The sequence below is a fragment of the Corvus kubaryi genome, unplaced genomic scaffold, assembly GCF_017639235.1.
Source record: "Corvus kubaryi isolate FWS band 111438036 unplaced genomic scaffold, C.kubaryi_AGA036_p1.0 37193, whole genome shotgun sequence".
NCBI lineage: Eukaryota > Metazoa > Chordata > Aves > Passeriformes > Corvidae > Corvus > Corvus kubaryi.
In genome coordinates this window covers 1,007,587-1,018,977 of record NW_024581055.1, presented here as the reverse complement: position 1 = coordinate 1,018,977, position 11,391 = coordinate 1,007,587, and the positions used below count along the sequence as shown (strand labels likewise).

Here is an 11,391-nt window from a genome sequence, read left to right as displayed (position 1 = left end):
TGCTCCTCCTCCAACTTCCATGGACTCAATCCCACTGCTCCTCCTCCCACTCCTGCAGGACAAGTGGCAACTTTTTCCACTTGGAATTGTTTTATTAGGAAAAGATCCATTAACAATAAACCCTCCCCAGAGGAGGAGCTGCTGGAGAGTCAGGAAATTCCGGAAGCAAAGCAAATCCCACCTTAAACTCAGCTGGATGCAGAGAGCAGCCAACAATTCCCGAGCCCCACAGCCCCTTCCCACAGGAATTCCAGGGCTGGCCATGGATATTCCCAAATAGGAGTCTCTGCACAGGAACAGGAGCACCAATCCCTGGGAAATGGTCCTGCTTTTCCAAGGGCTGTTGGCATCTCCCTCCTTTCCCAGCAAGTCTGGATTGGCCTTTCCAGCCCCAGCCTGGAGTTTTCCCATTTTTCCTTGCTCCGAGTCCTGGCTGTGAAGTTCCAGCCAATGCCGGGGGGGGGGGCGGCGGGGGGGTCTGTCCTGCTCCCATCAACCCCCTGTGATCCCAGAAAGTTTTCCATGGAAGCTCCTCAGCAGCCAGGCACGGCGGAATTCTCCTCCAGGCACGGCGGAATTCAGGAAATTCGGGAAAAGGGATGAGCAGTCCCAAACAGGGAGTTCTACCTGGGGACACGGGGTCGGCGTGAGGCGGATCCGGAGCCCATTCCCGACGGATTCTCCTCAGTCGGAGTCGCTTCCCTCCTGCTTCGCTGATCCCACAGCCGACGCCAGCTCCTCCTCCTGCCCTTTCAAGCGCTCTCCTGCCGGGAAAAGCACCATGGAGATGGGATGGACCGCTTGGATTGGGAGCGACCCAGTGAAGGACCCCGAAACCCTTCCCTCAGCACCATCCAAGCGCCCCCAGAGGTTCCTTGGGAAGCTCCTTGGGATCAACAGCTTCCCAGATCCTTTTGGGAAGGGATCAAGCCCCACCAATCCCTCCCCGGCCCAACGAGCTCCCAGCAAGGATCATGGAATCCCTCTGGAATAAACCACCCCATTCCCGCAGCTCCGGAACGCACGGATCAGCTCCGCGATGGCTCTCTGGGTCCTCTTCTCCAGCTTTTCCAGCTTCTTGGACACATCCCGCTTCAAATCCCTGGGAAGGAGAGCGACAAGGTCAGGATGATTCCATGGCCAGGCAGGGCCCGCCTTTCCCAGGGGAAATTCCTTCTCTTTCCCAAGTGCCAGCGGCTCCGAAACCAACCCCATCCCTCAGCAATGAATCCCAAAGGAATCAGCAGGCAAACGGAATTGGGTCCACTTCCACAGCCAGGCTGGCTTTCCAACTCCATGGAATCATGGAATGCTTGGGGTTGCAAAGGACCTTAAAGATTCCAACATTCCACGGGATTTTCCTGCCATTTTTAACCCTCAACTCGGGTTTTCCTGGATATTTCCGGCACACAACCCCCCACTGATTCCAACAGCCTTTTCCCGGGAGCAGCATTCCACAGGCACTCACCAGTCGGGTTTCCTGGGAGCCAAGTTTGCCAGATCCTAGGGAAGGAGAGGAGACATCCAGTGAGAGCCGAAGGCAACATTCCAGCCTGGACACGGCACGGAGCGACTCCGGATTTCCAGCTCTGGATTCCCAGCTCTGGAATTCCAGCTCCACGTTTACCTACCACCTCATCGATGATGGGCTCCGGCTTGGCAGCTTCCAGCTGCTCCTTCACCGTGTCCTCCACTAGATGGGGAAACAGGATCGGGACACAGGGAATTCCATCAGATACAGGGAATTCCATCAGCGCTCCAGGCTCGGCTCCCAAAAGCTTCCCCAAAACCCCATTCCCACAGCTTTCCCTAAAAACATGGCGCCCACACATAAGTAAATCCCTTCGGTATCCAAACCCTTCTGGAGACTCCTAAAAATTATCTGGGAATGATGGAAATCCCACAAGCAGCAGCGGCAGCTGGAATCTGGTTGGGATAAGGTCTCTTTTCCCTATATTTGCAGGAATCAGCTGCTCCAGAGGTCTGGAATTTGGCTCTTCCTGACTCATGTCCGGGCCTGGGACATTTGGAGGGCTCAAGCTCCAGCCCACGCCTGCAGAAAGGTCTGGAGGTATCAGGGATAATGGGAAAACATTCCTGGAAAAAGCCACCCACGGAAGGGCTGCGGCACCAGGGAGCACATCCCACTCCAGCACCCGGATTTCATGGAATCACAGAACCATTTGGGTCGGAAAAGCCTTTTGGATCACAGAACCCAAACATTCCCAGCACTGCCAAGGCCAGCACTGACTGTGTCCCCAGGTGCCACATCCACAGGGATTTCAATCCCACCAGGAATGGGGGCTCCAAGTGCCACATCCACAGGGATTTCAATCCCACCAGGAATAGGGATTCCACCACCGCTGGACAACTGGAATTCTCCCAATATCCAAGCTGGTCATTCCCTCTCATCCCGTCCCTGTTCCCTGGAGCAGATCCCGATTCCCCTCCTGTCAGGGAGCTGTGCAGAGCCAGAAGATCCCCCTGGAGCCTCCTTTTCTCCAGGATAACATTCCCAGCTCCCTTGGGAATTCTCCAGCCCCTTCCCAGCTCCTTTCCTTTCCCTGGACACGCTCCAGCCTTTCCATGTCTTTCCTGTCATGTGGAAGTTTTAAACTCCTACAAAACCACAAGGAAAGGGCAGTGCTGGAATTCCCAGCCATTCCCAGCCCTCCCTTTTTATTCAGGGCATTTTTCAAGGGATTTATTCCAGGAGAACTCCAAATCTCAAGGATCAAGGGAACTCTTTCACTTCCCCCCCAGGAGATTATGAAAGTTCCAGGTGAGGAAATTCCAGCCCCAACGCCCTCAAATCCGGCCTAAGATTTCCTTCAAGATAAATCCAACAAAACAGCCGGAATTTCCGGAAGGATCCTCCAGGGAGGCTCCTCCGAGGATGAATCCTTGGATTTGGGCCTGGGAGTGCTCCCAGCGCTCTTGTGCAATGCTGGGTGTGAGGGTGACAGGATCAGATATTCCAAGCCCTCCAGGCTCCATGGACACCTCATCTCAGTGGATCTCCCACCTCAGGAAGAGCCCGGAGCTTCCCAAGGCCTCCTTTCCCTTCCCACATTCCCACATTCCCGCTGCTCCCACCTGAGGCTGGTTTGCCCGGGGGCAGCTTCCTCTTCTTCAGCTCCTCATCCTCGGGATCGTAATTCCGCAGCTTGATCTCCCTGGGAAAAGCGGGAAGAGTGAGAAAAGCCTGGGATGCCCCAGTGGGCACTTGGGAAAAAGGGGCATGTTGGAATCAGGAGCCAGAGGCAGCTGAAATCATGGAACCATGGAATCGCTGAGGTTGGAAAAGCCTCCGAGATCTTCAAATCCAACCACTGAGATCCAGCCAAGGCCACCACGGATCCACTTCCACGGCTTTCAAATCCCACCAGGAATGGGGACTCCCGCTCCCCATTCCATGGGGAATATTCCCAATATCCAGCCTGAACCTCCCCCGGCACAGCTCGAGGCCGTTCCCTCCCATCCCATCCCTGTTCCCTGGGAGAAGAACCCAACGCCCACCCGGCACCGACCTTTTGGGGCTAAAAACTGGGATACTCCACATGGAAACCCCAGAGGAGATCCAAAATCATGGAAAAAATTCTTTAGGGAAAGACAGGGAAGAAAGGATTATTTAGGATATGAGGTGGTTATCCAAGCATTCTGGAAGTGCTAAAATCAGGGAACACATCCAGGTTCTGGAATAAGTGGATGGTGGAGCTGAGGGAATGAGGAACCCAAACATCACCCGGAAATTTTTCCGTGTTTTCATCTCCTCCAGGAGAGCTCAGGAGTCGGGATTGAGCCACAATTCCATGATATTCCCAAATAATTTGGGTTTCAATGGGACACTCTCACTCCCACGAGTGATTCCTCACTGGAGCCAAACCCTGCAAGCCTCCAGAGGAATTCCCAAAGCCACAATCCTGGAAAATCCAGCTCGCAGGAGCTCATCGCACCTCCAGCTGCCTCCAGGACACTCCAGAGGCAGCGGGATCCATGGATCAGCTCAGCCCATAGGGATAATGAAGGAGGTGAAGCTCATCAAGCACCAAGAATGGAATTAACCGGGATAAACGCTCCAAGAGAAGCTGAGGAGGAGAAGCTTGGGAAGCAAAGGTCCAGGTTTTTATGGGAAGCACCAAAAATCCAACCTTGGAAGTCACCGGAGCACAGGTGGAAAATCCAACCCTTCCCACTCCATCCCATTCCCACTCCAGCACGGGAATCTCCTGGCCAAGATCCAACCCACTCCATGGGAGTGGTGGGAACAGTGGGACGTGTTCCAGGACCTCGCTGAGGTAAATCATGGAATTAGAGAACGGAAGGGACCCTTGGGATCAGGATCGTGGGCAGGGACACCTCCCACTGTCCCAGGCTGCTCCCAGCCCCAGTGTCCAGCCTGGCCTTGGGCACTGCCAGGGATCCAGGGGCAGCCACAGCTGCTCTGGCAATTCCAGCCCAGCCCCTCCCCACCCTCCCAGCCAGCAATTCCCAATTCCCAATCTCCCATCCATCCCTGCCCTCTGGCACTGGGAAGCCATTCCCTGTGTCCTGTCCCTCCAGGCCTTGTCCCCAGTCCCTCTGCAGCTCTCCTGGAGCCCCTTTAGGCCCTGCAAAGGGCTCTGAGCTCTCCCTGTGTCCTTCCCTTCTCCAGGGGAACATTCCCAGCTCTCCCAGCCCGGCTCCAGAGCAGAGGGGCTCCAGCCCTGGGAGCAGCTCCGTGGGATCCTCTGGATTCACTCCAGCAGGTGCTGAAGATCCCAGGACAAGGTGCCACCGTCATTCCCGGATTCCTCACGCAAGGCACCAAAGCAGGAACAGGCAGAGATCCAGGAGAATCCGCCCTGAGGAAAAGCTCTTCCCTGGAAAAGCTGCTCCCGAGCCCATCCTGTTCCTGGAGCGGCTCCAGAAGGAAGGAATCCCCAAAAATCCCCACCTCTCCCCACACCAGGAGCCCCCAAACTGGCTGGGCTGGTTGGTTTTCCAGGATGTGCTCCTTGCTGGAGCAAGGACTGGGAGACACATCCAGGAGAGCCGGAGAAGATCCCAAATCCATCAGGAGAGAGGCCGTCGCTTCCCACAGGGTTTTCCCAGGCACCTGAGCCTTTCCAGGTGGGATCTTCAACATCCATGAATAAAACTGGGACAGAGCCCACATTCCATGTGGAGCGTGGGATCCTGCTGGAGCTGGATATTCCAAAGCATTCCCACCCCGACCATGCCAGGAATACCAACACTGGAACAAGGACAAACCCCAACCATGTTCTGTGGCTCCTCCTGGTTGGGATGGATCCAATCCCATCTTCCACCCCTGAGGTTCAACCAAAGGGAGCCCTGGAGGCACCTTGGGAGCACCTGGATGGCCACGGGATAATAGCCGGGATAGCTGCTGGAATTCCTGGGATCAGATCCACAATTTCATCACGGAGCCGGCACAAGGATTGGGACCAGAAAGATGCTCCAGCCCTGCTCACATTCCCAGAAATTCTCCCTCAGGAAGGGCAGCTGGAGGTCTGAGCACCTAAAAAATCCATGCCCAGAATGCCATGAGGTGGATGAATTCCCAGGAATGGCTCCTGGAAAAAAGTGGAGCCAAGGGGTGGAAGGAGCAGGATTTCACCACTGGAGCTCATCCCCATCCCAGGAATGAGGAGAGGGAAAATCCAGGATCATCCCCAGCCTCCCCAGGAGGGTCCAGCCAGGCTTGGGATCACAGGAAGCTCCATGGATCCTTCTCTAGGGATGGATCAGCTCCATGCAGAGGGAAAATCCACAGCGTCCTCCAGCTCCAGAGGGGGAGAAAAGCCCAAAAACATGGATAAGAACCTTCAGGATGGAGCCAGCTTGGGAATTTTCCCAGTCTGGATCCCGGTGGCCACATCCCAGGGGGATTCAGCTTCCAAGTGGATTCAGCCACCTCAATCCCTGATTTCCCTTTTCCAGCTTGGAGCAAAGTGTGGCAGCTCCCAGCCTTGCCCATTCCCATTCCCATTCCCACTCCCATTCCCGTTCCAACTCCCACCCCTCCTCCCGCTCCTGCCGCGGCCTGAGCACATTCCCGATGGGAAGAGAAGCCTGGGGATGCTCCATGTCCGTGTCCAAGCGGGAACAGATCCCGGGAAGCATCAATCAAACCCTCCCCATGTCCCGAGCTCAGCTCCGGCCGCCTCACAAAAAGGGCGGGAAAAAAGGGCGGGAAAAAAAGGGCGGGAAAAAAAGGGCGGGAAAAAAAGGGCGGGGAAAAAAAGGGCGGGGAAATCCTCAGGGGGTTTTTCCATTCTTTTCCTTGTCCTAAACCCCTTCCCTGAGATTTCCACGCTCCAGGATGAAGGGCATCACGTCCTGGATGCTCCTGGCAAGCCCAGCCCCCTCTGGAGCAGATTCCCGGAGGGATTTTGAGGCAGGGATTAACAAACAAAAGCACTCCGGACCTGCCAGGCGACATTCCAGAGGCAGGAATTCCTGAGGGAGATCGGGTTTCCCAAGGCCCGCTCCTCCCCCAGTCCAGGGAGCTGTAACTTCCAAGGATAACTCCATGTCCAACGGCAGAGCTCGGTGGGGATTTGCTTTTCCTGAAGTTGGAAAATCGAGGATTATTTTTATCCCATCCCTCTCCAAGCTTTTCCTTGGATTTTCAGTTTCCCTTTTCCCACCTTCGTTGGCACAAGGAGCCCAATTCCAAGGCTCAGCGCTGCGGGATGGGAATTCCAGGCTCCAGCAGGTCCCTGATTCCCAAATTCAGTGTTTTTCCCCATGGGAATGAGGCGGAAAGGCCAAAATCCTCCCACACCCTTTTCCTGGGAAAGGCGGAGCAGCGGCTCCGCTTCCTGCTCCACACAGAAATCCAAATAATCCAAGTTCTCCACAGTTCCAGAGAGAATTCCCAGAGCATGGATCAGGGATCAGAGCTGGAATTCCTGGGAGAGGAGCAGGGCTCGCAGGGCTTTGTTCCTGCCCTGGGAATTTGCAGGAAAATGAGGAAGGAAAAATGGGATGGGGAGGTTGGAGTGGAGTGGGAACAAAGCAGGAAGTGGCCAAAAAATGTGGGAGCAGGGAGGGAAAAATGCTGGGAAAGCCAGAGCCGAGGGGATCTGTCCTTCCTGCAGCCCGTGGAACAGAAAAGTTGGGAATCTCCATCCCTGGAAGTGCCTGAGGCAAGGTTGGATGGGAATTGGAGCAGCCTGGGATAGCGGGAGCTGTCCCTGCCCACGGAACGGGATCATCCTGAAGGTCCTTCCCCGCCCAAACCATTCCAGGATTCCATGGAATGCCTTCCACCAGGGAACTTTTCCCTGCTCCAGCTTTCCTGGCAGCGCTGGGATGCCAAGGAGCAGGTGGGGTTGGAATCTCCTGGGGATTCCCAAGCTGGAAAAATGAGCAGAGGGAACACACGGAGAAGGGGCTGGAGAATCCCAGAATTCCAGAATGGATAGTTTGGAAGGGGCTTCAGGATCATCCCATTCCATGGGCAGGGACACCTCCCACTATCCCAGGCTGCTCCAAGATCCAGCCTGGCCTTGGACACTGCCAGGGATGGAATTTGATGAGATTTCCCCATGTCCCGAGTGGCTGAGAGGGAATTCCCCCAATCCATCAATAAGCAGAGGGAAAAGCAGGAAAGAATCCCAGGAAAACTGCCGGTGCCTCGGCAGGGACCTCCAGCTCCTTCCTCCCGGAATTTTCCCTCTCCAGCCATTCCTGAGGGGGCAGAGCTTGGAAGCAGCTGGGAATACGGAGCCTGCAGAGAATCCTCAGGATCACAGGAAGCTTCCAAGCCAATCCATTCAGGAATTCCACACCTGGAAGCAGCCAGCAGTGAAAATCCCAGGATTTTGCTCCACAAACCAGAGGATTGTTCCCTGAAGCACTGCATTCCCTATCCCACAGAATTCTTTCCACCTGGAAAATCCAGCCCAGTGCCCGTTTAGCTGGAAGTGGTTTGGAGGGAAAGGAGATTCCGGGCACCAGGATCATTCATTTCCCAAATCCAGGTGGAATCCCAGCAGATAATCCCAGTTTCCCTTTTCCATAGGGAGATTCCTGAAAAATCCAAATCCAAGAGGAAATCGAGGGATGGGCTCTTCCAGATCCAATTCCCACGGGAAAAAAACCAGACATTCCACAAGAAAAGCAAAAGGAAATCAAAAGTTGGGCATCATCCGGGCCAAATTTGGGATTCAAACCTTCCCACGGAGCAGATTCTGCTGGAATTTGCCTTGGGAAATTCCCTCTGGATTCCGACCAAACAGGCTGTGGTGGGAAAGGTGGACAAAGAGGAAAATCCATTGGGAAGCAAAGTTTTCCCCCCAAAAAGCTGCTTCCCAAAGGATTCCATGAATTTGAGGATGAAGCCGGAATGGGATTTCCCACTCCACACTTTCCTCTCCACCTGCAACTTCCTTGGATTTTCCAGGAAATCATCCCGAGGCAGGGGAGGGATTTTGGCCGGATCTGCCACTGGATGAACGAAAATCCACGGAAAAACCCATTTCCCAGTGCTGCTGAACAGCGGGAGCGGAACACCGGGAATGAAACACCGGGAATGCCACGAAGGCCCTCGGATCCCTCCAGGCAATCCCAGCAGCAATTCCCAGGATAACATCAGTCCCAAAGCAGGATTTTTTTGGGATTTGGAGGATGAATTCCTCACTCCAGCTGGGAGCAGCTGTGCCTGGATCCGCAGGGGTGGGAAAACCAACCCAGATTCCGTCGCCTCTGGAATCTGAGAGCTCCTGATCCATTCATTATTCAGGAGCTTCCCGAGATCCCGAGCTCCGGTTTCATCTCCGGAGCCTTTTCCGGCACAAATTCCAACCACGGAAAGTTCCCTCTCCCAAGGAATTTGGTGCTTCCAGCCCCAAATCCCTGTGGGTTCTTCTCCACCAGGGATGGGCTTTTTCCAAGGAGTCATTCCCAAAAAACAGCAAGGATTTTCCACTGGTTCCTGGTTCTTTTTCCCGTGGAAAAGGTTTTTAGGGATAAAACCATGGGAAAAGGTCCCATTCCACCTTTTCCACCCAAAATGTTACCCCATGATCCCCAAAAAAAGCCCTGATGGGATTTTCCCAGGAGGAAAACACCTCTGGAATCAGCTGGATCTGCCAGGAGCCTCAGCTGGGATTGTGCTCCCATTTTCCAGGGAAAACAGCCACGGGAATCCATGGAAAAATACCAATCCCCACTCCATCCATGCAGGAACGGCCGGGAATTCCGGGAAGCTCCCAACATTCCTGCTGCCCCTGGAAGCGCTCACTCAGCCTCAGGCTTTTCCGCCACTTTATCCACGGAATTTTGAAGGCTGGAAAAATCCTGCGGGACGAATCCAGCCATCCCTCATCCCAAATGATTCACCCCAAATTCCTATGGAAAATCCCTATGAAATTACACAGAGCCAAAGGAAAACGCTCCTGGACAAGACATTCCCGAGGGAAAAGTGGGAATCAGGAAGGAATTACTTGTGCTTGACAGGCTCCTCCTCCTCATCTTCTCTGGGAATTTTGGATTCGGGTTCTCCGCTCTCCTGGTTCTGCAAACAAAAAAAAAACCGGGATAATCCGTGAGACTGGGGCTTCCCTGGAAAAGCGGGAGAGCAAACAGCTCCCAGACCCTCTGGGATTGGGATATTCTTGGGAGAAGGGAATTAGAGGAAGAGAAGGATGAGAATGGGAACGAGCGCCGATCCCCACGAAAGAAGTGGGAATTCGCCCAGCAGGATTCCTTCTTTCCCTCGTTTCTCATCCGGGATGGAAAACACGGAATGCCACAGGGATGAGCACAACAAAGGATTTCATTCCAGCTCCGGGAAAAAGCTGAAGCAAAATCAATCCAGTTTCTCCAGAATAGGGAAAGAGGCTCCACTGGCAGCAGCAGATCCCGGGAAAAGCAGGGGAATTCCCGCTTCTCCTCGTTATCCAGGCAGGAAAAGGGATGGAATGGTGCCCATGAGGAGCTGGGAATGAGCAGCCATGGAATTCTGGAATCCTGGAAGGAAATGAACTTCCCAACTTCCGAATAAAAGCAGGAGCAGCGCCAGATTTCCCGGGAATTTCAGCAGGGATGGGCACAGCAAGCTCTGCTCAGCTCCACTTATCCCGACTTTTATTTCCATGGAAAATGATTGGGAATAAGGGGATTTGGGCCTTCTCCGTTCCCAGAGCTGAATTCCCAACTTTTCCTAAAGGCACAAAAGGCTCGGATGGGAAGGGATCCTCAGGCTGATCCCATTCCATGGGCAGGGACACTTCCCATTATCCCAGGCAGCTCCAACCTGGCCGTGGACACTTCCAGGGATGAGGCAGCCACAGAATTCCCCGGGAATTCCATTGCAGCCAGGAATTCCTTCTCGATATCCCATCCATCCCTGCCCCCTGGCACTGGGATCCATTCTCTGTGTCCCATCCCTTATCCAAAGTCCCTCTCCCAACACCAACTCCTGGATCCCGATATTATCCAGGAGCTCTTCCAGGCCTGGGAATGTTTCCCAACTGCTGACTCATTCCCTGGATCCCTTTTCCAACCAAACTTCCCAACTCTGTTCCACAATCCGGGTTAAAAATTACATTCCCAGCAAACAGGGAAGGGAGCCAGGGGCTGGAATTGTTCAGGTCCAGCTCCTGCTCCAAGTGCAAGGAAAATATTCCCGGATTTTTTAAAGGGAAAACCAACAACAATCATCCCTAAAATCCCCATTTCATTGCAGTTTCATTCCCTGGTTTTCCTCTGAAGTCTATTAAAACCTTGGGATACTCCCAGGAATTCCCTGCTCAACAAACGCTCCATAAATTCAATAAAAACCGGGAAGAGCCCTCTGGAATTTTCTGGTGGAGCTCCAAGCTGGGTAATGTTTAGCCACCCTCAAATCCATGGAATTTCAGGTTGTGGGAAGTCCCTTCCCGCACTCCGAGTCCTTTCCTCTCATTCCTGCTGGAATTTTATCCAGAAGGGTTCAAAGATAAGGAAATACCGAACAAAAATATTCCCAAGGAGCCGCGGCTGTTCCCACTCCTGGGAATTCCTGCTTTTCCCTGGGGGCTGGAATATTGGGATATTCCAATCCTACCACGAGCTTGGCCAAAATTCCCAATTCCGACTTCTTTCCTATTAAATCCAATGGTTTTTGAAGGCTTGGGGATATTCCTAGAAAATCAAGGCAAAGGTTTTCCAGGGAAGCTGTGGGGGGAAAGGGTGGGAAGGAAAAAGAGCGGGAAAGAAAAAAGGGAGGGAAGAGAAAGGGCGGGGATAGAAAGGGGCGGGAAGGAAAGGTGGGGAAAAAAAGGAAGGGAAAGAAAAAAGGGGGGGGAAAAAAAAGGCAAAAAGAAAAGGAGGGGGAAAAAAAGGTGGGAAGAAAAAAGGCGGGAAAGCGACAAAAAAGGCGGGAAAGCGACAAAAAAG

The 11,391-nt window shown here is 53.7% G+C and overlaps 1 protein-coding gene across 1 annotated transcript in view; it reads right to left on the bottom strand.

Annotated features, from left to right (window-relative positions):
* Window positions 1–70: 70 nt before the first annotated feature.
* Window positions 71–11,391, bottom strand: part of CCDC12 (coiled-coil domain containing 12) — a 16,947-nt gene continuing 5,626 nt past the window's right edge. Inside the window, exons 2-7 of the mRNA XM_042022313.1 lie at window positions 9,456–9,526; window positions 3,097–3,176; window positions 1,632–1,693; window positions 1,469–1,503; window positions 1,026–1,102; window positions 71–764 (exon numbers count right to left, since the gene is read on the bottom strand). Of these exons, the coding sequence (XP_041878247.1) occupies window positions 685–764; window positions 1,026–1,102; window positions 1,469–1,503; window positions 1,632–1,693; window positions 3,097–3,176; window positions 9,456–9,526 (405 nt within the window). The 3' untranslated portion in view covers window positions 71–684. The remainder of the gene's footprint in view (window positions 765–1,025; window positions 1,103–1,468; window positions 1,504–1,631; window positions 1,694–3,096; window positions 3,177–9,455; window positions 9,527–11,391) is intronic.